Source organism: Passer domesticus, chromosome 7 (assembly GCF_036417665.1).
Source record: "Passer domesticus isolate bPasDom1 chromosome 7, bPasDom1.hap1, whole genome shotgun sequence".
Taxonomy (NCBI): Eukaryota; Metazoa; Chordata; class Aves; order Passeriformes; family Passeridae; genus Passer; species Passer domesticus.
The window spans coordinates 16,837,405-16,862,365 of record NC_087480.1 but is presented as its reverse complement, the minus strand read 5'-3'; the positions used below and the strand labels follow the sequence as shown (position 1 = coordinate 16,862,365).

At 44.5% G+C, this 24,961-nt stretch overlaps 1 protein-coding gene across 4 annotated transcripts in view; it reads left to right on the top strand.

The window, feature by feature from the left end:
• The window catches only part of AMOT (angiomotin), a 58,537-nt gene that overhangs the window by 30,425 nt on the left and 3,151 nt on the right, over positions 1 to 24,961 (top strand). For all 4 annotated transcript variants that reach the window (XM_064427181.1, XM_064427183.1, XM_064427180.1 and 1 more), the window contains 9 exons: positions 3,564 to 4,017; positions 5,437 to 5,581; positions 6,910 to 7,002; positions 9,508 to 9,653; positions 19,029 to 19,178; positions 20,720 to 20,910; positions 22,722 to 22,844; positions 23,471 to 23,703; positions 24,432 to 24,656. In XM_064427181.1, coding sequence (XP_064283251.1) covers positions 3,564 to 4,017; positions 5,437 to 5,581; positions 6,910 to 7,002; positions 9,508 to 9,653; positions 19,029 to 19,178; positions 20,720 to 20,910; positions 22,722 to 22,844; positions 23,471 to 23,703; positions 24,432 to 24,656 — 1,760 coding nt within the window. The remainder of the gene's footprint in view (positions 1 to 3,563; positions 4,018 to 5,436; positions 5,582 to 6,909; positions 7,003 to 9,507; positions 9,654 to 19,028; positions 19,179 to 20,719; positions 20,911 to 22,721; positions 22,845 to 23,470; positions 23,704 to 24,431; positions 24,657 to 24,961) is intronic.

Below are 24,961 nucleotides of genomic sequence, written 5' to 3'. Positions count from 1 at the left end.
AGGAGAAGCTGGGAAGGCATTAGACAAAACCTTAAATGAGAAGAGACCTTTCGTGGTCCCTTTCCTGGTCCCTTCTGCCGTCCCCACTGTGCGGCTGTGGCACAAGCCGTGTGTGTGACCTCTGTCCTGGCAGCCTGAGCGCCCATGGCTGCAGAGCTGCCCTCCTCCCTGCCTCTGCCTTCCTGCCCCAAAAGCTGAGCTCACCCTGGTGCCTGCAGAGCTGTAAATCCAGGTTTGTGCTTGGCCTCTGTGGAGTATTCCTCTGGTCCATGCAGACAGCAAAAATCCCTGCATGCTGCACAGAGAAGTGGCCCTTAAAGTCAGCTTTCAAACACTTGTGGGGGTAATTGCTCTGGATTTTGTTTTCCTCCTGCATTTGGTTTATTCAGGTCTCTGTGACACTGAGGCAAATGGAAGGAGGTTGTGTAATTTTGTTGTATATGTGTTTTGAGAGTCTGCATTTTTTCTGAAGTGGTTGGTTCAGATAAAATTGTGATTACTATTGCAGGGTTACCTGAGGACTCATTCTCTCATGGAGGGAATTTTCTGCTACCATTTTATCAGCAATACTGTTAAGTGACACAAATAGTCGTTTTTACCTTCACATTTAGCAGTGTAATATAAAAATCGTGAAAAATCCAAATTGTGTTCATTTACCTTTCTGACTCTCTCAACTCCAAATTGCTTTACCAGGGAAATAAATTTTTCTTTTCTCTTGTTAATATAAAGAAATCCCAGAGCCAGGTAATTTTTACCCACAAAATGTATGTAAGTATTTTATAAGACAAAACTGTAAGTAGTGGGAATGCCAAAATGTTATGAATGTGTATGTAAAAGTTTGCATGCAAGTTTGCATGCAAGATCTTAAAAAGGCTGGTGTCACTGTGAGGTTACTAGGATTTTTAAATATATTTTTTTAAGATGATATTTTTTAAATATCATTTTCTAGGATGTATTAACCCAGCTGTGCTGTCTCATTCTGCTGGAAATATAAATGCATTTGTGACATTTTGGAAGCCCTAATGCTGTTAGTAATGCCACAGAACTAGAGGCTCCAAGCTCTCATGTTCTAGCTTGAGCCCACAAGATTGGTATAATTTCAAGATTGAGAGGCTTTGGATGTGAGTGCCAAGATGCTGGAATTCTTGGAAATGTATCCTGTTTAGAAATACTCAGCCACGATTTCCTAGAGTTGTTCTGTACAATAGGTTAAAAAAAAACCAAGGATCATTACATGGCATGTCACTTCCACTGGCCCTTCAGAATTAAAGTGCTGCTGTTGTGTTTCTTTGGCCATCATTTTGTTCATCTCATTGGTGCTTAGGATGGCAAGGTTCAGCCACTGTGTCTCTGTTGACAGAATAACAAGATGGTTTTAGTCAAATAGCTCAAATTGTTAATGTTGGCATCTAAATTATCCTCATGAGGCTTTTAAGATTAAACTCGCTGACACCAGTCTCCCTGAGTAACTGCTCCAGGTTGTTTTCAGACTGGAAAAGAGTGTTTTGTACGTTCAAAATTGGTTTTTTTGCACCCATGAGGCAGACTGGCAATGCATTTCTTTTTGATCTAACTCTGTAGGTCATCACAGATGAAGTGTCACAGCAAGGTTATTCCCTAATTGATTGCAACATCAAAGTAGAGCTGTGGTGATAGGTAAAGAATAAACTCAAAGAGATGAGTGTTTTGTGAGGATGCAAAGTTTTAACTCTGCACACAACTGTGTGAGCTAAGAAAGCAGCTGGAAACCACCTGAGACAAACCAGGTGACCTTGAGCATGGCCTGTGATGGTTTTGCCTCATTCTTCATTATGAGACCTGGCAAATTAAGTTAATGAAATCAGTGCAACAATAAGTAGAGCTGCCCCCCTGGGAGGAGAGGAACCAAATTGCTGCTACTAAACAGAACATTCCTGAGGAAATTAATTGCACATCACTCTTCTGCATGACCCCTGAAATCCTCATGCTGCAAATGATCATTTCTGGGGAAATACAGCTCCTGAAATGATGCTGTTGGCAGGAACCACAGTCACCTGGATGTGAGAGGGAGAGAAACAGTATCTAGAGCAATGACTCTTTGTTTTTTCTTAGTTAACAAAGGCTAGATTTGTTTCCCCATTAAGGAATTTGAGCGGGAGCTTGGAGGTTTCTCTGCAGGGAAGCAGGGCAATGAGACCTGAAGGGCATGATGCTGAAATAGTGAACTCTGTGCTGGGCTGAGAGCTGAACTCCCCTGCGCTGCTGCCAGATGTGAGTGGTGGGTACCAGGAGTGATTCCTTCTTTCTTGGAGAGCAGGAAGGATGGTGCTGAGTGTTTGCACTTGGGCTCAGAAGCATTTTATGTAACCCTTTAGCTCCCAGCTCAGCTTCCTGCTCACTGCTGTGAGCTCCTCCAAGGCTCCTGGTGCTGTGGGAATGCTGTGAGCTGCCTTGTCCATCCTCTGCAGGGCACGAGTCCCTCCTGGGAGCACAGGCAGCCAGGGGGATATTCTGTAGCAGCTCTGGCCAGGTGGAACAACAGTGTGTGCTTTTCCAGCTGCAGGCTGAAGTGCATCCCAAAGGGTGGGAATTTTGTCAGAGCAGCAGGAGTGTTTCAGGACACGAGGAGCTGCCAGGCTGGGTCTGCTCTGGCCTGAGCTCCATGCTCAAGAAGAGACTGGCTGCAGCATGGAGAGGGAGGGACTTCAGCTGTTAGAATAAAGAACATCCAGAGAAGTTAAAGGTTGAATGTTTTTGGAGGAGAAAGCAAATCCTGCCTCCTGAGGTCATCCAAGCATGATAAATCCACACAGTGTTCTCAGGGAGATTTCTTAGTTGGCTAATGCAGCAGGAGTTGAGCTGGGGATCTCCAGAGCCTGGGAAATGTGAGAGGGTATAGCTTGGATTCAGTTCTGTGGTGGACTCAGGCATGTTATAGATTGTTAGATGTGTCTCTGATAGCCTGCAGAGGTTATTGTCAGGAGCAGTAAACACACCTACTGCATAGGACAGGGCAGGTTGGAATGAAATGCTGCTTCTGATTCTTAGGTTGGTTTTCATATCCTTTATTTGTCTCATTTAACCAGGCTGCAGTTTATTGATTGATATTTCAGAAAGCTTAGATAAGTTGTGCTGCAATGCTAGCATCAAGCTTACACAATGCTTTTAACTCTCTATCCTGGCTTGCAGAAGAAATTTAATTGTTTTCTCGATGACGGGAGGCACATTTAAGGCCAGAACAAAAGAGCCTGTTCCTAGCAGTCCTTAGTGGAGCAGTTTTATCCACAAAGTGTGGAGAAAAGTTAGGAAAATAATTTTGGCCAGTAGTTGTTGATGCATTTTCTCTTAGTACTTCTGTAAAAAAAATAGTCTCAAGAGGAAACACCTTTGCGGCCTTAGAATAAATTTTCTGCTAAAGATTTGAATTTTGAAATGCTTTTTAAAAACAGACTTCTAAAATGGAAGAAAACCTCACTTGAGTCTTTTGTGTGGGAAGACCTGTGCACAGGAGCTCCACACCTTGTCCCTGGGCTTGTGCACCTTCCTCTGCATGACTGATGGAGCCTGTGCTCTCTGTTTTCCAGGCAGAACCCAGACGTGCAGCTGCAGTTACAACAGAGACCACCTCACCACCACAGCCCAACTTCTTCCTTGACATCCCTGGGATCTTTGACTTTGCTCCAGTCTCCACCACCCTCTAGGCTGTCCCCTTCCCAGCACCAGCAACCTCTGACTCCCAGCCAGGCAGATCCTGGCATTCTGCCACGGACCCAGCAGCCTTTCTTGTCCAACCCAGTCCATCAGGGAGATCTGTACCGACTATGCCAGCCCTTCCTGGGCCCGCAGCAGCAGCAGGGCGACTCCTACTCCATGATGCCCCGGGCCCAGCAGATCCCTTCCCCCTACCAGCAGATGCAAGTGGATCCTTTTGCCATCGTGTCCAGGGCCCAGCAAATGGTGGAAATCTTGTCGGAGGAGAACCGGTCCCTCCGGCAGGAGCTGGATGGGTGCTATGAGAAAGTGGCCCGGCTGCAGAAGGTGGGTGGTTGTGGAATTCAGGCATTCTCCTGTCTCTGGTCTAGTCCCTAATTGAATCATTTAACCTGAAAGTGTTACATTCCTTTGCTGAAGGGATTGATGAGGTACTTTAGAGTCTTTCGTATGCAGATTGATTAGTCTGTGTCCTGTGCCTTTGGGCATTAGCTTAACTTTGGCAGAGGATGGAATCAAAGCCTTCAATTTTCTGCTAACAGTTCATTGACCGTGCTCAGAAGCACATCCTCCTCAGCTGCTGAAGAGGCTGACTGCTTGGCTTGCATGGCTAAGTTAAGGCTTGTCCAGGATAGCAGCAGGTTTCATTTTCCCAAAAAGACTTCAGAGCTGCAGGAAGGGCCTGCTTGGGGTGGCATGAGACCACAGCCAGTCAAGGAGGCACAGGGGACATTGCTACAAAACTGGTTGGCACCACAGTGTGCAGGGCAAGTAATGCTGCTATGGCTACACTAAAGACATTTGGACTGCAGGACTGGGACTAACATTCCTTTTGTCCTTCTCTCAACACCACACAATTTCCATGAAAACTTAATGTCTTGATTTGGACCCAGCTATTTGCCACCTTTGGCTTTATGGAACAAGCAGAATAAATGATGCTAAGACATTTAAAAGGAAATACCCCAGTGAGACCCATCATTAATGTCCATGTGTGGAGGTATTTCCATGCTGCCTCACGGAAATAACTTCTTGATGACCAGTGGTTTAAAGCTGGGCAGCAGGTCAGCTTTGCTTTTGCCTTGCAGCTGTGGAAAGGCTGATACTGCTTAGCAATTTGGGATTTTGTGGGCCTTGCTGTGCTTTTTGCACTGAGCAGTGTTTGGGGCCAGAAAAATGTGTGGCTGCTTGTCTTTGAGTTCAGGTGACCAGTGTGGCTTTCCACACTCAATATTCCCCATGTCACCTCTTACCAGGGATGTGTGTTTGTTTGGTTGTATTTTTTTTGGAATTTTTCTGGCCAGGAAATACTTGAGAGAATTGTTTGACAGCTTCCTGGTAATGACAGAAAGATACAAATGCACTTCCCTCCACCTCCCCGTTGATCACTTGCTGTAGACAGTGCTGATGGGGTTTGCTGTGGTGTGGATCCACACTTCCATAGCAAATTATGCCCAGCAAGGAGAGTTTGGAGAGAACCTCCTGCTCTGGATGATCAGAGAAGCTTTACACTGAAGGATAAAGCATATCCTAAAAGGAAGGATAAAGCATATTTTATTGCAAAATTATTCAGCCACTGGTATTCTTTCCATAGAGGGATGCATCATGGACCTGAGACTTTCTTTTACTAAGTGTATAAGTGTAGGTTTCCCTTCAATAAAGAACACTTGAGACAAAGTAATCTCCTGTCTGAGACAATGAAATTTGTTAGTGAAAAATAGTAAGTGCTTGTTTTCACTTCCACTGCAGCTGGAAACAGAAATTCAGCAAGTTTCAGAGGCCTACAAAAACCTGGAGAAATCATCCTCTAAGCGGGATGCCCTGGAAAAAGCCATGAGAAACAAACTGGAAGGAGAAATTCGTAGGCTTCATGATTTCAACAGGGATCTAAGAGGTAAATGAAGTAAAACTTCTATTCTTCAGTGCTGGGGGTTTTTATTGTTATGCTTACTTGGCAGGACAGAGTTTTGCTGCAGAATGCAGTGTCTGACACAACTGGAATATGACAGGATACTCAGGTGCATTCAGTAGTCAGAGATTTTAAGCACTTGCTGGAGGAATGGAAAAGACAGGTTTAGGGGAGGGCTGTAGTCTTTCATTTCCAGCCTGTTTCTCATTGACAAGAAACATGTGATAAGCCAAATACCATAAACCAGATGCAAGCCTGGAATTCTCTCATGTCTTATATCCTAGAGACAATTTGTACAATTTGTTCAGTTTACATGAATGGAAAGAGGTTTTGCTGACTGCCTAATCCCACACCAGGCACGTTCACTTTATTTCCTGTCCAGTGACCCTTTTTGCACTGACATACAAACTGCAGAGTGTCTGTTCTTCCTGAAGGTCTTGTCATTCCTTATCAACGTAGGCATCTGGTTTTTTGGATCTCCCTTCCTCTTGCAGAGTGAGATGTTATTGGTGTCTGGTTCTTGCTAAGAGGCTGAGGCAGCCCCACGGCTGGCAGCAGAGTGGTGTTGAGTGGTATTTGACCTTACTGGGGGGAAAAGTTTAAGCATTAGTTTGGAAGGTGGAAATCATCTGCAATTTGAGATTTTTGAAGGTGCACAAACAGTTGTTTAAACTGGAAGTTTAATTTTTTTAAGAAAGGCTTCTGATTGTCCTGCATGCTCTCACTGCTTCATGTCTTTTACTAAGACTCCCAGAAATTGTTTTGCATCCAGGGAGTAAAGCCATACATTTCCCAGTACTGTACACAAAGGCCTGCATTAAATAATCTTATTCATAATAAAATACAGCATAAACATTTCATTCTAATTTTCACAGACTGATACAGTTTTCTAGCAGCTTGGAGCAGCAGAGCTGTTAAGCTGTTTTTAGGGTTTTACACTATTCCCTCAAGTCAGGTAATTGGACAACAGTAATTTAATCTCCTGTTAAGATTTAGAGGAGAGCTATAAGAGATCTTTTAATTGCATGGTGGGATTTATTTGTGTGGAAAAAATAAAGGTATAAATTGAAAAAATAAACTTCTGTGTTATAAATGTTTAAAATAATTTCTTTGGAACTTTAACCTGTTTTGTCTCATTGAGTGTATTTCCTTAAGGACATAATTAAAAACATTTCAAAAGTGTGTGCCAGCTTCTGATAGGCTGTAGAATTAGCAGATCCATTCCCCCAGCATCAGGAATGCCCTGAGCAAATGTAACTTAGTGCTTGAAAGTTGTTAATTATTTCTGTTGCTTTTATTGAATTTTTTTGCAGAACGCATGGAGACAGCCAACAAGCAGCTGGCAGAGAAGGAGTTTGAGGGGTCTGAAGACAATCGGAAAACCATCTCCCAGCTCTTTGCACAAAGTGAGTTTCACAGCCACTGTGGGTCAGTGGAAAGCTGCAGTCACCTGGGAGGGAGGCCAGTGCAGCAGGTTAATGATCAGCACAGAAAGCAGGGCAGTGGCAGCCCAGAGCTGGCAGTGCACAAAGGAGGAGGGATCCAAGAATTCCTTTTCTGTCAGTATCTAAAGTCCATCTGATGGGATTTCTTAGAGATATTGGAGCATAGGTAATTTTCAGTTAAACCATAAAATTAGTGTTTACCCCATAATTTACATATTTTATCCATCTGTTTTATTCCTTGAAAGCTTTGAAATTAATCCTTCCCCAGGCCTGCAGGAGTCCTGGCACGAGTTAAGGCCAGCAGGAGAGGAGCCTGGTAGGTCTCCTATCTCCTTCCTCTTTAATTTGCCACTGCCCTATCCTGTTCAGTAAAAATAAAGGGGATGAACACTCCTGCAGTCTGCTGGGCTGGGTGAGGGTCAGGAATTCTGTCCACAGCAGTGGATTTATCACAAGGCAAACCAAAATGACGGGTGTGAAATGCTGCTTTTCCTTTGTTCTGAAATGTCTTGAGGCCGACGGCGTGGGGCCAACTTTTCTCTCATCCCACATTGTGCTCCACCCTTCTGACAATGCTCACTTTTCTCCAATTGTTATATAAAAAGGTAGTGCAATAAAATTGCAAAACAGCGTTTTTCTGTGGTGTAATAGACACTGCAGCTACCCTGTAACCAGATTCTGGTGTCCCTCTCTTGTGTCATCTTTAGCTTATTCCTTGTGGTTTGCCTTGCAAGCAAATGGCTGTCAGGGAGTGAATTCCAAACTCCTGGTGGTTCTGGGAAGTGTGGGAGTTTAGTCTCTCCTTCTGCTGTTGGACACTGAGTTTCATAGGTGCACACAGAAATTGGGAAGGTCAAAGCTGTGGGGATGAACATGGAAGCCACAGTCCTGCATTTAATCACTCCCAGCATTTCTAGGGCTGCTGCAGTACTTGTCAAGTGAAGCAGTTCTCATTTGGAGAAAAGTGTGCAACAAAACCTCCAAAAGCCTCTCTGCAAGCATTTCCAGATTAACAAACAGCCTGGTAGCACTGACAGATACCTGCTGGCATAATGCCACCCTGTCTCAATGCAGCTCAGTCTCTGCAGTACAGTGTAATGTGCTCACACTGGCAGCAACTCATTCCTGGGTGGAGGAGAAATGCTGGGAAAAGATGGGCAAAAAAAACCCCATCATGTGATGACATTTGTCCTTATGTCCTGGGCTGGCTCTGGGTTTGCTCTGCAGAGCTCTGGGTGCTGTTGGTGGACTGGTTTGTTTTGCAACCTGTGTGTGGGCTGTGTTGATTCCCTGGCAGAAGGGAATCTTTAGCTACTCTGTGTTGCTAAAGCTTTGCTCCTGGCTCTTTGCTGGCAGAAGAAAGGGAGTAATTGTGGTCCTGTAAATATAGTTATGCACATGCTTGCACAAATGGGCCTGTGTACTCCATATGCAGTCTGTCCTAACACCCAGCACCTCGTTCCTGTTTTTCAAGCCTTCCACTCCTTGTCCTCATTCCTTTGTCGTGGGATATTGGTTTCTGGAATGCAGTTTCTCTGGTGTCATCAGTGCTGGGTGTAGATCACTCCAGGGAGTATTCTGTGGTTGTGTATGCAGCAAGTGGGTTAATGTTATCTTTGGAGCTGGTTGGCTTGAGCTGGGAATGGCAGCATACACAGAGGACATCAGCTCTGTGTTGTGGCTTTGCCTTACACCATTTGTGATAATTTCTCCAGTCTCCAATTATTTTTATCCTATCTATTTTTTTATGAAGGCAGTGCCCTGTTCCTGCAACACTCAGCACTGCTGCTCCAGCTCTTCCTAGAGAGCAGCAGAAAAGGATGAGCTGCTGTGTTTGGGGTGGCAGGTCTGCTCTGAGAAGGGACAGAACAGATGTATGTGCCTCACTTCAGGCCCAGGGGATCATTTTTACAGGCAGTAGAGGAAGACTGAGAAGTTCTTACTGCTGATTTGTTTTCTGACTCCTCTGAGGGCATTGCTGGGGATTCCTCTGAGAAAGAACAGAACCCCCTTCCAGTTTAGGGGGTCAGTGTGGAAAAAAGGAACACAAGTTTTTCAGGAACACCAGTCTGCTATCTCTCTCCCCAGCCCGAGATATTAAAATTACTCAGTTTGTTTTCCACTCTGAAAGCTCAGAGGTGAAGAGGTGCCAAGTTTCAGTAACCATCTGCATAATCACAGCAAATTACCTGAGTAACTGTACTGAGTGATGCACCTTCTGTTCCTTCTCACTATCTTTGTGGCACATTGTTGCTTGAAGGTACCATACTTGTTTTACAGGATTACAGGTCCTTCTCTTCCTTGAAAGCCATGTCCTTTTCTTTTTTCTCTTAGCACTAGCTTTGCATTCTCTTTCTTGTGAGAAGTCCCAGTGCAATCTTCCCTTCACCTCTGGAGTGAAAGACTCCTGAAAACTGAGCAGAGACAAGTGCTGTGCATTGATAACTATCACTTTTTTATCCATAGACAAGGAAACACAGAGGGAAAAAGAGAAACTGGAAATAGAGCTGGCTGCTGCCCGCTCCACCAATGAGGACCAGCGGAGACACATCGAGATCCGAGACCAGGCCTTGAACAACGCTCAGGCCAAGGTGGTGAAACTGGAGGAGGAGGTAAGGATGCTGAGAAAGAGGAGTCAGGGTAGCTTGTGTTCCAGCAAAAGTGCCTGTGGGAATGAGTTTGTCTTGTGGAAGTTAGAAGGAAACGTGCTTTCTTCAAAGCTGTTTCTATCGGCTTAGCTTTGTGTTGACTAGCTAAACAGATAAGCCACAAATCTCTATTTCCTTGGAAATGCTTTTGTCTTAGCAGCCATATTTTGTTTTCTTTGTGTTTCAACTTGTAAAAGTGGGCTGGAAGTGGAATCTCAGCCCTGGAAAGCTGCTGAACTTGGCAGAAATTCAGATCTGGATGGACTTTCAAGTAATATCAGATGAATGTGGCTTGTCCCTTTGCCAGGTGTGGGGACAGTGCACATCATCGTATGTGCCCAACATTTGTAATAAGCTGAGCATGACCTTAGTTGTTTTCTCTCCCTTTCCTCCCAAGAGGGGATAATGCATTTGAGCTGCCCAGCTGGGCAGCTTTCACAGCATTTTCTTTTGTAGCCTTGTCCCTGCCACTCATGGCTCTCACCTTTGTCCCTTCTGTGTCACGGTGTCTGTCCTTTCCTCCTGCCTTCTGCTCTGCTCACAAAGGCCCCATTTCCCACTCCAGCCTCTACTTCCTTTACTCCTACTCTTCCTCCATGGAGAGTCTCAGGAGGAAATCTCCTGACCAAGCACACTTCCTCACTGCAGATTTGTTCTCCAACCCTGCCATCTCTCTGGCTGCCAGCACTCAGCGTCACCCTCAGCTGGGCACTGTGCCTATGTCCACCCGAATTTTGCTGCTTTCAGAGACATTCCTCAAACCCTCCCCTTGTCTGCTTTTAGTTCTCTCTCCCTTCAGGATCCCATTGTGCCAACACAGGAGGAATATCAAATACTAAGAGAATATCCTCCTCTCCCAGGTACAGGTGTAGCTCATTTCTGAGTTTTAGCCTGCTCTTCTCCGAGCTCTGGATTTGCCTCAGTAGCCCTCCCCCGAACCTTCCTGTGTCTCTCTCCCTGGTGTCCTTTTTGACCTTCCTTTAATCTCTTTATGGAAGCCTTCCCTCAGTCCCTCTGGATCTCCCTGGACCTGCTCTGCTCATTCAGGATGTTCTTGTGGGTTTACTGCTGTCATAGCCACTTTTAGCCTGGCATGGCTGACTTGCCCTTACTCAGGGTAGAGGGATCATTAGGTTATAGGGTAATTTACATCTGACATGGCTCTCTTTGGCTCTCAAACTATTCTCTCATTGATTCTGCAATGTATTGGAGCTCTTTGGCTTTCATTCAAATTTCAGCATCTTATTTAAAAGTCTGATGGGTCACTAACTCCAGGTACATGGGACATCCTTGTGATTTCCCTGGAAAATGCTTGGAGTCAATGTGGATGAGGTGCTCTGATCAGCTGGGCCAGCACACACAGCACTTGGCTGGGTTGAGCCTCTGTGTAGGCACTCTTTTTGGCTCCCTCACAGTAAAGTTGAAGCCTTGAGGGGTAATAATAATTGTATGTTTTATTTTCAAAAGACTAAAGACTGCTCTTGTTTCACTAGAAGAATTGGGTTCAGTGCTGTGGCAAAGAATTTCTGCCTAGGTAGAATAGTGAAATAGGTAAGTCACTCTGGGCTAAATTGCATGGTAGCTTAAAAAGCACACATAGGCTGATCCAGAGTGAAATGATTTGCATGAGGGCTTGGTCACATGCATCCAACCTTTGCTCGAATCCCAGGGTGTGCAGGAAGTGCCACCCTTCCTGCTGTAGATAAATATGGAAGCTTCTCAGTGAGGGAGCAGGAATTAACTCTGCTTTTTCCTAGAGGTGAGAGAGAATAAGGGGAAACAAATGGTAAAGAGTCACTTCTGCAGGTTTCCCAAATCACTTTTTAATGAAATACTTAGGATTATAACGCATTTGTTGCCTCATTAGTGTTGAACTGTGGAAAGTTCTCCAATGCCCAGGCTGTTTGGTTACTCTGAAAAGCAGCCAAGGATCTGCTCAGAGCTCAGGAGACCTTTAGAAGGGGCTGGGAACACCATTCTGAGTTAGTGGCATTCAGCAGCCAAGAGATATGAACAATTAGTGGATTATTTCTTTATTCTGGCCAGGTTAATCGGAGTGACTAGTCCCTGTAAGTGTCAGGAATTTCCAAACTGGTCCTGCAGCAGAGGGTGGAGTTTCTTAGGCTCAGGTTTGGCAGCTGCTCTGGCTCAGGGACTGTGGGGGGGATGCATATTTCAGTTGTAGCTTCTTATAATGTAAGTTTTCACCTTTTCTTTTTACCCTTTCCATTTTGACTTCCTATTAAGCCGAGTAACCTTGCCTTGTGTGCACCAGATCCTTTTTAAAAAGAATATTTCCAGTCTAGGGAGAGCTATAAGCCATATATGACTGTAACTGAATTTAAATGTTGCATTGGAATTGGAGCTTTAGATTCTCTTCAAAACCCTTGGCTTGAATTGCCAGCCTAGATAAAATCTGTAAAATGTAGACACTTGTCCACACCTGTGGAGCTTTGAGGGTTTTTATATATACTGGATTTTAGCATCCAAGTTAGAGTGAAAGGAGAGATAATGGGCTGCTAAATGTGATGGAGAAAGGAGTGATCTTGGAGATACTGAAGTACAGTGTGAAGCAGTTGGATGCAAAAGTAGACATTCACAGAATGCTTCTCCTGTTAGCAGGGGTGAATTTGGCTCTTCAAATTTAGAACAAGCTGCCATTAAAGTTTTTGATAGTGTGGGGTTTATTTCTGCAAAGTGCAAAATAGGGTGAGTGATCATAAATATTTAAAGCAAACTTAAATGTGTCTATGAACAGAATTGCTAAGTATGTATATGTTTTATATATAATATTTAAACTTTACTACTTCTCTACTCTCCATAAAGATACACAGTTATTAACCCCTAACCCCTATTTTCACTTCTCTATTTTTGTTCTTCCCTTTAGTAAATGTTCCACAGTTTTGCATAAATCAGCAGCTTACTAAATTTGTTTCTAGTCAAGTATTGGTCTGTGGTTTCTAAAATCAAAACTTCAGGTTATTTTCATTACATGTAATACATTTGACATAAATTGAACATATTTGAGGTAAAATGTATTTTGGCTTACAAATGTATATCACAGTCAGAAAGAGTTAGTGATAACGTTTGGAGCTAAAGCAATGAAAAATTCTCATTTGGGAGCATTTGTGAGGTTCTCAAGTGGGATGGCAGCAGGGTTGTGGCTGCTCATCCAGGATTTAACCCCATCTGCTCACAGACACCTTGACAGCCTGGAGCACGTGGAGCAGCTAAGCTGGGCTTTGCTTTGGGCCAGGGCCAGAACTGCTGGCTTTGCAGAAAGGACCATCCTGACCCACCTGACTCTGAGTAAATGCTGACTTGCTGCCAGTCCTTACCAGACTTGGAATGCTGCAGGAGGGAGTTTGGTGCCAAATTCTTTATCTAACCACAACTGCTGAGCGTGGAGGCTATGAGTGCTACTGGTTTCACTTTTTTTCCCCCTCAAACTTGGTCATTTCTGCTTACCCTATTTAATTTATACCATGGAAGACTGCACTTCAACTTAAGAAAAGTTTGTGGGTTTTTTATGGTAGTGTAAGTTGTACTCCTTTGCTCCACTGCTTTACAAATCACTTTTTTACCAAGTTCCTCAAGGAGACAGCTTTGAAGAATAATGACAACCACCAGGAAGAGAAAAATATCTGCTCTTTGCTGTCCTCAAACACACACACCTTGCAGTGGAAAGAGGAGACAGACCATCTCTCTAATGGGTAGAAACTGGGGGATAAGGCAGGGGACAAGTTTGAATGAAATGTCTTTTCTAAAATTGCTTATGTTTAGAAGTTCTAAGATCCTTCAGCCATCACAATTCCACATGAAGCTGAGATACTGTGCTCATTTCTCACTGTGCTGTTGTGCAGAGAAAAAATGCTCTATTCCTGATAACACTGAGGGTTCTGTCAGGGGGAAATGCAAAAATACATTTCCCAATGACATCTATTGTACTTTTTATGCTGTGCCTGAGATGCTTTCAGAGCAGAGCTCTGGCTTGTAGGGAGGAGACCCAAAGGAGAGCTGTCTGCTTGATGCCTGCTCTAGTTTTTTTGCAGTCACTTCCCTGGGTCTATAAAAAGATATTCCTGGTCTTCACAGCTTTGTTTCACATAGACTCTGAGAGCTACCTAATACTTCTTTCAGGAAAGAGTTGCTTCTAAAAGGGACAATTTTTGGATGGCTTGTCACTCCTGGATGGATTGGGTGCCGAGGAGAGAAACCTCCCTGTTTTTCCTGTAACTGGTTCCCTCTAATGAGCTGCACTCTTGTGACAGAACTGCCTTTTTATTGCCGTGTCACTGTCTCACATGTTGTGCCTGTTAGTGATTTTCCAGCGGTGGCTTTGAGAGTTAGAACTTTATTTTAACACAAACAACCGGGGCGACGACATTGTGACATTGCCATGCCACAAACCCTGTTCCCTAGCACGGGGATAGTGTTACCAAATTGTTTCAGCAGGAATTCTTGCTGAGGCCACTGGCGCCTTGTTGGGCCTGAATTCAAACAAACTGAGGGTTCAAAGGCATCCTAGAGGAATATATTCCAACTGCAAGAGGGTGAGGTGATGTAAACGTGCTTGCTGGCTTTTTTTTTTTTTAACTACATTTCTGCCATAGCAGGCAAATTCTTGTGGGGAAACACATTTTCAGCTGCATCTGAATGGATTCAGCTTTAGGATAAACCCAGAATGTTATGAAAACACCCTGAATATATTAAACAAAGGACTTTGAAGACATCAGAAATAGTGGGTGGGAGACAAGCAGATGCTGATGAGTGTTACCAATTTGCTGAAATAGGAGCTGTCCAAGATGAAGAGGGTAATGGCTGGGTTTCACAAAATGCCTGGGAGAGTTCTGAATCAGTGCAGGAAGTCTTCTCTTCTTCCCCAGAAAAAAAAATAAAAAATCTTTGCTGAGTAACGCATCTGGAAGCAATGAATTTCTTTCCTAAAAGAAGATCCTTGCCCCTCACCTGCTGTGTCCAGGGCTGTGTTTGTCCTGCTCAGGCAGCTCCAGTTGGAGGATGTTACAGCCTCCTTTGTGCCTTGACTGAAAACTCCTCATTCCTGTGTGCCCCTGCTCCCTTTCCATGAACCTCAGAGCCTTCCTTCTGCAAGGACCTGAGATCCCTGAAAGGCATTGCATGGTTTGTGAAAGCCTAAATAAATTAGGAACAGGATTTGTTTGGTCTTTAGAATGTTGTTAATTCCCTTTTTGCTGGGCAGTTGTAGTAATAATCAAATATCCCCTGTTTCTGAGAGGAAAACTTGTCTTTGGCCATTGTTTTTAGGCCATGCAAGTATACATACCAAGGGAGAGGGGAAGTTAAATGAAGCTGGAAATACTTGATCAGGCAGCCAGGGAGGCTTTCAGGGATATTCCCTGCATTGCTTTGCTCTTTGTGCCCTGGATTTTGCAGAGCCCAGGCTAGTCATGGTCATCTTTATTTTTCTTTATTTTTCTTGTCCTGAGTCCTTTACAGAATTTACATAAACTTTGTAGTAAATGGCAGCTGGAGAGTGGCTGCTCCTGTTTACATTGGTTTAGTTAGAATTATAGCCTGACCTCTGATGCTTGGTTAGGATGTTTTCCAAAGCAGTCAGGGATTGACCTGGAGATGATAAGGACATTATTAAAATTGTGCTGTAGGAAATGCTGGGAGTGGATACAGTCATCCTGCTGTGCTTCCAGACATGCACTGAGGTTATTTGAGATTTTACATCGTAAATAGGTGTTAAAATAAAGATATTCTCATTAGCAAAATGCTCTGCATTTTCAGAGCACCCTTGGAGGCAAAGCAGTTATGATACATTAAGTGAACATGAGCTTGCTTCTTAGTTAAATGCTGTACCATCAAAAGGAAAATTACTATCTTGTCAAATTTATTTAAAATTACATCCCAAAGGGTGTGACTGCATCCTTGTAAAGCTTCAGGAATGAACTCTTATCTAGAGCAGGTGTTCTCTGCAAGGCCTGATGCAGAGGAGAGAATTCCTGTGTCCTTTGATGCCATCCCTGCCCTGGTAGATGTTGCTGTGGCCCTTGGCACTGAGCAGCCAGTTTTGGTGCTCTGCTGGGAGAGGGAGGGTGGGGAATCCATGGCAGATGACCAAGAACAAGCCTCAGCTCGCTGCCTTTTTTCCTTCTTCCCATCTTAGTTATGTCTTCAGCACCTTGGCAATACTCAGGAAATTGTTTCCAATTCCTGTCTTAGGAAAACAAGATCATACTCTTGATTTCTGGTAATGAAATCCCTCTGTGCTTGGAAGAATCCTTCCTGATCCTCTTTACAATGAGAGTTAGATCTGGTCAGAGAGATGAAAACCAAAACTGTATGAATTTAGACTTCCCTTCTACCACGTCTCTAGAATCCTGGTTCACAGAAAAGTAAATTTTTCTCACAAATACTTGTAGTAGCAGAGTGCCAGAATATGCAGTGACTTAACTGAGGGCAGCAAGTGCATGAAATGAGATTATCTTATAGAGAAATGATAATTCTGACAAAAGACATTAGGAAAGTTGAGTTGTCTGGAGCACATCCTTTAAAGCTCACTGAACACCTGGGTTCCAAAACACTGAAAATTATTTGAAGAATTTGTGAATTAATTCCAGTTTTAAGCTGTTGAAAAGAATACACACACCAGCCCTAAATCTTCCAACATTCCTAATTCTTCCTGATGCTGGAAGATGAAATGCATCTTGTGAAGGGAGAGAAAAAATGTTGTCTTTGAGCAAAGCCACTGAACAAGCTGTGCCTGTACATTGGGGCTGGTGCCCGAGTCAGGCATGTGCAGGCAGTGCTGGGAGCTTGGGCAACAGCTTGTGTTGCAACTTTTCACCTGCAGGTTTGGCTGATGGGAGAACGTTCAAAGTGGATGTTTCAGTGGAATTTCTGTGTCCTAATTCTGCTTTTTGGCTGGGCTCTTGGTATTCTTTGAGTGCAGGCCAGGGTGTTAATCCACACATATGCATACTCAGGTTTGGTAATTGTGAAACTCTAAAACGTTGCTGGTTGCTGCTTTTGCAGGATTTTACCTGCGTGTTAAAAAACTGGTCAGGAATTTAAATGCTTTGTAGTAGGTAATGAGATTAAATGTCTGCCACCTCATCCTTAACTTCTTTTATAAAGAAGAGAGAGGGAGGAGAGCTGGTTTTGAAGAGGTTATTTTTCAGTTTGATGCGTGGTATTTCGCTGCTGGTGAGTTTATCAAGTTGTTTCTCACTCTTGTCCAGGTGAAAACCCAAGGTACTGAGTGCTCTCCATTTCTGGGTTCTGCTACTGACTCTATACTTATCACTTTGAGCTGCTGTTAATCTCAGTTTAAAGCTGATGCATTAATCCACATTTCAGTGAAGTCTGACAAACTTTAAATTGCTGTTATCAAGTACTATGATCTGGAATAAAAAGATTTATTAAGTATAACACATTTATTGATTTTCTGCAGAGCAGCAGTGGACTATTAAGTTACATTTAAATGTTCTCATCACTCCCATTCTAAACAAGCTTGAAATCTTGAGCAATCAAAGAATAAAAATACCTTTCTACTGTACATGCACTGGTGGGAAGTCCTTTGGCTGGATTGCTCACTGTTTGTTGTAACTTTTATTATAAAATTCTTGTTTGGGGAAAATCCTCTAAGGCAGCAACATTCACGCTGTGAGATTAGATGCCTGCTGACTTTATGGAGAGAAAAAAGGGTACTATGTCTGGGATTAATATTGTTGGGAGATTTTTCTGTCTCTGCTCTTTGCATTGCCTGAAGGAAAAGGAGTGAGAAAAGGGAAAAATTTTTAAGAAACACATGATGAGACCTTTCTGAAGCAAAGGTGTGATGTAAGAACAGCTCGTGTTGTTCAGATCAAAGTATCCTGTGTCTGCTGAAACTGAGAGCAGATTCCTTGGGAGCACTGTCAGCATGGGGCCAGCCAGCACTGATACTTTCCCAGAACACTTTCCGCTTCCAAGAAGGACTTCCTGAGCCAAAAGTGGTGTCTTTTGTCTTTAATATCCCTCAGTGGACTTTTCTTCCATCAAGCTGTAGAGCAGCTCTTTGAACTCACATAAGGGAGTCTGTGTTTTGCATTGTGGTGCTTGTCTAGAACTTTGGCTCTGACTGTTGGGAAAAGTTGCCTTCTTCCTGCTATTTTTGTATTTCAGGGTTTATGACAATCAGAGCTACAAAAGCAGTGCCCCAGATTTGCTGCACAGGGTCAGCTAATTGCACAATTGTTATTTTTTTCCTAAACAGAAAATAATGCCCACAGGTGAGCACTATTCCCTCTATTTGAATAGAGCCGGGCTCTGGGTATGTTTTATTTTATTTTTTTAAGTCATATTTTAGTTCATTTTTTTTTCTGCATGAACTGTGGATTAACCTTGCTAAGACAGTTACTGGGGGGCTCAGTGTGGTACTTTTTCTTGCTTCTTGTGAGGCAGGGTGGCAGCTTGGTTTGCAGGATGAACAGTGGAGAAGGATGAAAGGGCATGGCAGGAACAGAGCAGGACCTCTCAGGCCAAGAAGAATGGCCAGACTGCTGGGATAAACCTGGATAAACCTGGCATGGGGAGAGCCCGGGCCATGGCTGGTGTGTGCTTTTATCCTATTATTTTATTGTGATTGGACTGCAGTAGGATGCTACAAATTTTGATTCAGTTTCTGCCTAATCTTGTAAAAATGCTGCCAGCAATTTTCAGTATTGCACTGAGAGTGTTCCCAACTTGGGGATCAGCTCTAAACACTGCTGCAGTTACCTTGGAAACTTGTGTCAAGTCACTCAAACACTGCTTCAGTCCCTGGTGCCCTTTCTAGTCCATTGCTGCTCTCAGACGTTTGCCACAGATAATTTCTTCTGTTTCCCCATCGTTACCATGGGGTCACTGAGGACAAAAAGGACAAAACCACCCAGCAGGAAAGCAGAGCTGGAACAGAGCTGTGACATCCTGAGTGGCCAGGCCCACTGACAGCATGGTATCTGGCATGAATCATGGTATGGTTTGGGATGGAAGGGACCTTCAAGATCATCCAACTCCAACCCTCTGCCATAGGGATACCTTCTGCTGCTCCAAGCCTTGTCCAGCCTGGCCTTGGGCACTGCCAGGGATCCAGGGGCATCCACAGCTTCTCTGGGCACCCTGTGCCAGGGCCTCCCCACCTTCACAGGGGTGAATTCCTCACAACATCCCCTCTAAGCCACCCCTTTTGTCCTGTCTCTCTCCATCTTTCCTGTGGGCTCCATTCGGGTGCTGGCAGTCACTTGGACATCTTCCTCCCGGCTGGTGGCAAAGCCCAAAGTTCACTCACTCGTTCCCATTGTTGATGTTGTTTTTCTTGCTTTGTTTCAGCTGAAGAAGAAGCAGGTCTATGTTGAGAAGGTGGAGAAGATGCAGCAGGCCTTGGTTCAGCTGCAGGCAGCGTGTGAGAAGAGGGAGCAGCTGGAGCACCGGCTGCGCACCCGGCTGGAGAGGGAGCTGGAATCTCTCCGCATGCAGCAGGTACCCCCAGCCCTGCTGGGCTCCTGGAGGATGAGGATTGCACCCTGCCCCACACACAAGAGAAAAACAGTGCATTTTTTATCTTGTGTTCTTAAAAAACTTCTTTTTCACTAGTTAGATTCATCGATTTCCTGGCTATTGTATTGCTTTTACCTGATTTAATTCTGTTTCAAACAGAGAATTTAGGTAAGGAGCAATAGGGGATCCATCCTGTGACAAGATCAGAAATAGCCTCATAGCTACATGCTGCTGTACCTTTAAATACCATGGTTATGTTATTTGAAATTACTTAAAAATTCTTGTTCACAGTTTGTGATTTTACATAAAATTCATTAACAGCTGGCCTGAAAAGATGCCCTTCAAAAACCTTTTGAATTCAAAAGAGCACACAAGGCTAAACTAGCAAAGCCAATTCTATAAATGCAGTTGATGGAAATAGATGGGAGGTTCATATAGACTGTATTGCAGTATTCTTGAGAGTCTTTTTCCAGTGAAAAGAATGAATGAGAAGTAGATTGTGCAGGTGTGTTAGGAATTGCATTAACTCCAGCCTGTGTTAAATACAGATGAGCTGTCAGGTGTCTGAATTTTACTGGAAATAGGATGCAGGCCTGTGTTCTAAATCACATTTAGTGATTAGCTTTAGTGATTTAGCTTACTTTTATCCCCTAACTTCCATCTCTGCATAGGAATAGATATTTAAATCTTGGGGTTTTGCACTGGTTTTAGTAGGAGTTACAGTAGTTTCATAAACTTTTCTGTTTTACTTTTGGAAGATCAGTTACTCTAAACCCCACCACTTTTTACATTGAACATGAGTCAACACAAAAAATTATTTTCCTGTCATGGTTAAAACTTCTGAGCTCAACATAAAACAGTTAGTCTGCCCTATTCCCATTCCTTTAAACTATTTATTTAATTTTTTTAGTCAAATGTCTTGCTAATCCTATATGAGACTTCCATGTAAAACTGCAAGTTTTATTCATTGAACTATCTGAGCAAATGTCCATGCTTCCCTACTTTGAAAGGGAACACTGCCTGCCTTCCAAATCTTGCTTTGGAACTGAATTATTTCAGTCCCAGCTATATGCTGATCATATTAATTTAGTAAATAAATGCTTTAAAAACATTTTGGATGTATTTTTTGGAAGGGATGATACTAGTCAGTGCCTTGCTGAACACTTGGGAGTCAGCCTGTGTTACATCAGGCATTATGGAAGGGCTGTGCACATCACACCTCTGTAGCACAGTCCAGCTCTGGGATGCATATTTGGGACTTTGGAAAGGCCCAAATATACATCTTTGGAAAAAAAGATACTTTCCATAGACTTTTGGGTAAAAAGGCCTTGGGAGGAGTATTTTGCATCTCAGGTATTTCCTTGTTAGCCTGCCCTACACAGCATGAAGCCACTGCATTTCCCTCTGGGGGGGTTCTTGTGTCAAACCAGTGACAAAAAGCAAACCAGCCAGCCCTGAGCCTTACAGCTGCATCCTGAGACTCCTGTTTTTGTTTGGTTTGTTCTTTTCCTCCTGGGCATCAGCGTCAGGGCACATCTCAGGCTGCCAATGTCTCTGAGTACAACGCCACAGCGCTGATGGAGCTGCTGCGTGAGAAGGAGGAGAGGATCCTTGCTCTGGAAGCTGACATGACCAAGTGGGAGCAGAAATACCTGGAGGAAAGTGTGATGAGACAGTTTGCTTTGGATGCAGCCGCAACTGTGGCTGCTCAGAGGTAAATGGGACTTTTCACAGGTCTGGAATGATTTTCTTTTTCCAGTTGAATGTCATATTTCCCACCCAGGAATGTTGTCATGCCATCCTCCTGTGATTGCTCACCCTGTGGTCTGAAGAGCTCCTCAGAACTCTGCAAGCAGAAGAGCTTGGCTGCTCTTCCTGGGAGCTGTACAATTGCCAGCAATTAGAAATGTTTTTCCAGGGGAAGATTCCTCCTCATGCATGATCCATTTTCCAGACTAGAATTGTTCTGAGCCATTCCTAGATGCTGTTGATTCAAAGAAGAGGCTTGGGGGTTTTTTATTTTTAAAACAGGAATCAGTCCTTGCTGAAGTCATGTGAGATGGGGTAAGCTTGGTGATTCACATCATTTACCCTGAATGGCTTCCTTGTTCTCCAGAATGTTTTTGCAAATTACTTTGTGGTATTGTCTGGTTACTAACCAGAAGCATCTACTAGGAAATTCTGCTCAAAACATTCTGCTGTGTATGGAAAGCACTGCTTGTGGGGGTGGGAAGGGTGTCTGAAATTTGGTAACAAGCTCCCATTCCAAGACAACTGTACAGAAACACTTATTATGGCTCTGAATAGGCCTGGGTGCCTCAGCTGGCTGGTAAACAAGAGCTGTTACTGGAGTGCAACTCCTTAGCATTAGGCCTTGCTTGCATGTAATTTCATTGCTCACTGGTTTATGGTTCTGGACAGCAGATTTTATTGTAGATTGTTTCATGAGCCAGATCCAGATAGGGATGTTATCACAACTGGCTTCCCAGCTTGTAACATCACACTGGAATTACAGGGGTGAAGCTGCAGATCTGCTGTGTTAGTGTTTAAAGACTTATCTTATCTTGCTTCAGAAGGAAGCTGTTATTTTAGGGTATTGATGCTTCTTGTGCACTGTTTTCCACCTCCCCAGAGATTCCCTAAAGGCTCCAGCTGCTGCTTGTGCTTAGAGGCCATGTTATATTTTCAGCGTGGGCTGATAAGTTGGGGCCTGGTCTATTGTTTATCATGGACTGGGAGGGGATGTGTTAGGCCTGCTCAGGTTTCACTAAATGAACAAGAATGTTCTCCAGTCAGGAAAGAGCCATCATTTACATTGTCCAGATTTCTTTCCCTTTTCTTGAACAGTGGAAGCTGGCATCCCTTGGGAAGCTGAGGTTGCAGGAAGGATCTTTAGAGCCCAGGCAGGAACTGGGTCAGGTTTGGTTTCTTTAGTGAAGGATCTTCTCATGCCCTGCCCATTCACAAGTAGAATGAAATAGTCATTATTTGGTTAGTGGAGTGACCAAGTATCACATTGTTTACATGAGGCCTTATATGGAATCAGTCTGAAACTCTTCTCACCTTATTCCAGATTTTTTGGACCAAGCTGTTTAGTATTGCTTAAGAAACTTCCATGCCTTGTTCCCTTTGATATTCACATCCCCTGCATGATACTGCTGGAAGGGGAAGGGAAAAAGCTTTTAATGTGAAGTTGAAGAAAAGTGCGTGGTGTTCATTTCCCCTCCTTGTGTCCTTGGATTTGCCTCCTTGATCACTTTAGAGTAGTGCAGTGACTCAGTTTAGGTGAGGCACTGTCCCAAAATGGACAGGAGGTTGTTGTTGTAATGATCTGCATGTTTTTGTAATCCTTTTTCACTAGAACACAAATTAAATTAGGAGTTAGATTTTTGGGAGACACTGAGCCAGCTTAAAAAAAAAAAAGTGGAATATCCATGTTTGTTCCATTTAAGCAGCACTTTTGTGCTGCTGGGGGGGAATCAGCAATCTTAGCAGGTCCTTCACCTGCTGTCCTGCTTGCTCCAGGGACACCACGGTGATCAGCCACTCGCCCAACCCCAGCTACGACACCTCCCTGGAAGCTCGCATCCAGAAGGAGGAGGAGGAGATCCTGCTGGCCAACAGGAGATGTCTCGACATGGAGGGAAGGTAAAGTGCACTTTGGTCCTGTCTGGCTTCTTTGGGACAGGAATTTGAAATGAACTGCCTGGGTAGGTGCTTCAGAACCAGAAATTCTTGTGTCTTCACCAGCAGCAGCGATGTCAAATGCCAGACACTCATTTGGCCAAGGAAGTATAAACACAGCAATCCAAAACCTGTCTTGATACTGAGGGCTAATGCAAAAAAGTCTTGTCTTAGATTTTTTGCATCTAGCTTGTTCCTCTTCTGTCTTCAGGGCATTTTCATCAGACCCCAGGCTCCAGCCACTCTTTAACAGGCTCACAGAGCTGTTTTCCCTGGGGTTAGGCCCCCAGTGCAGACTCCCCAAAGTGTTGGTCTCATGTCCTGCCCATTACTCTCAGGTTTGTCTCAGTGCTCCTTCCATGGCTGTTTAGAGCAGTTTCCAGTAGCCAGGGGTGGGTGGCTGTATCACACTCTCTCACATGATCTGCTGTGTGGGCCAGAGAGCAGCCAGTGCCCAGGACAATCTCCTGGCATCCTCCCTCCACCTCTCCAAGTGCCTAGGGGACCCCTAGTCACAGCCATGGGGACACTGAGGCCTCAGTCCAGGGAGATGGGAGACACTTAAACTGTCCTTTTTCTTTGCCCCAAAGGATCAAGACCCTGCACGCTCAGATCATCGAGAAGGACGCCATGATCAAAGTGCTGCAGCAGCGCTCCCGCAAGGAGCCTGGCAAGACAGAGCAGCTCTCCTCCATGAGACCTGCCAAGTCCCTCATGTCCATCTCCAACGCTGGCTCAGGCTTGCTGTCCCACTCCTCAACCCTGAGCAGCACCCCCATCCTGGAGGAGAAGAGGGAGGACAAGAGCTGGAAGGGCAGCCTGGGTAATTTCCAAACACCAGTGGCAATTCTGATTCAGAGCCACTGCTTGGAGGGGAGGCAGGAGCACAGAGGAGGGTGTGTTGGACGGACAGAGCAGCTGGCCTGGCCTGCAGTAAAGCTGGCTGTAAGATGGGACACATTTGAAATAGCTGCTTATTTTAATCACTTCTGGGAAATGGTGACTTCTGATACTCATGCTCTGCCATTAAATGTGTAAGCCTTTATTCCAAATTTGCCACCTGACTTTAGGGATGTCTGGGATACAGTTTTCAGGGTTCCCAAGCACTTGCTTTCAGCTGGGTGAAGGTGTAAAGTCTCCTTGAATTGGAGCAGAGATTTTAATCAGGATTTCTATCCTGCAGTGTTGTGCCTGCACTAACATGACTCCTGTCTGGAATGGCTCAATAGCATTGTTCTGAGAAATGAAGTTGTAACATTTTTTTTTCCTGGGAGAAGTTAGGCCCAGAGTAAAAACCCCTGAAATGTAAATGAGGACCTGTTGCAGGTGATTTCAGAGTGTGCAGATTAGTGCCCACCTGCAAGCAGCAACATGGGGACACTGCTGTTCCTCAGGTACTTCAGCACCCAGGGGAGGAAGGTGCTGTGCAAAGGCAAACCTGTGCTGCCTCTTGAGGGAGGGAGCACTTTCCAGATCCTGGAGCAATCAATGCAGAGCTGGTACCAGCTAGTTTTCTGTGACTGTGACATTTCCTTCCCTTTCCCCACACAGGTGTTCTGCTGGGAACAGAATATCGCTCTGAATCCATCCCCTCCACCCCCTCTCCTGTCCTGCCCTCCACACCATTGCTGTCAGCCCACTCCAAGACAGGCAGCAGAGACTGCAGCACCCAGACAGACAGGGGCAGTGAGCAGGGCAAAGCTGCTCCTTCCCCTGCAGCTCCCACCCCAGCACGACTCCCCAGCACCAACCTGACCTACAGTGCAGAGAAAACAGGTAACAGGGGGGACCCTGCCACCCACTCGCCATCCCTGGGGCACCCCTGATGTCCCTTTCTCCCTCCAGGCAAACTGGGGTTAGTTTTTGTGAGGACAAGTTGATTTCAGGGACAACTGTGATTGAGTGGTCTCAAACACACTGAAGGAATAAAAGAAAAGCCTGAAGAGTGGCAGGATAAGCGTGGGCACACTGGGCAGGGAGGTGCAGCAAGATCTGAGAATTGAGAACAGGGAGATGCAAATCCCTGGGCAGTCTCTGAGTCAGTGTCTGCTCTGAAGTCAGTTGTGAGTAGGATGTGGGGT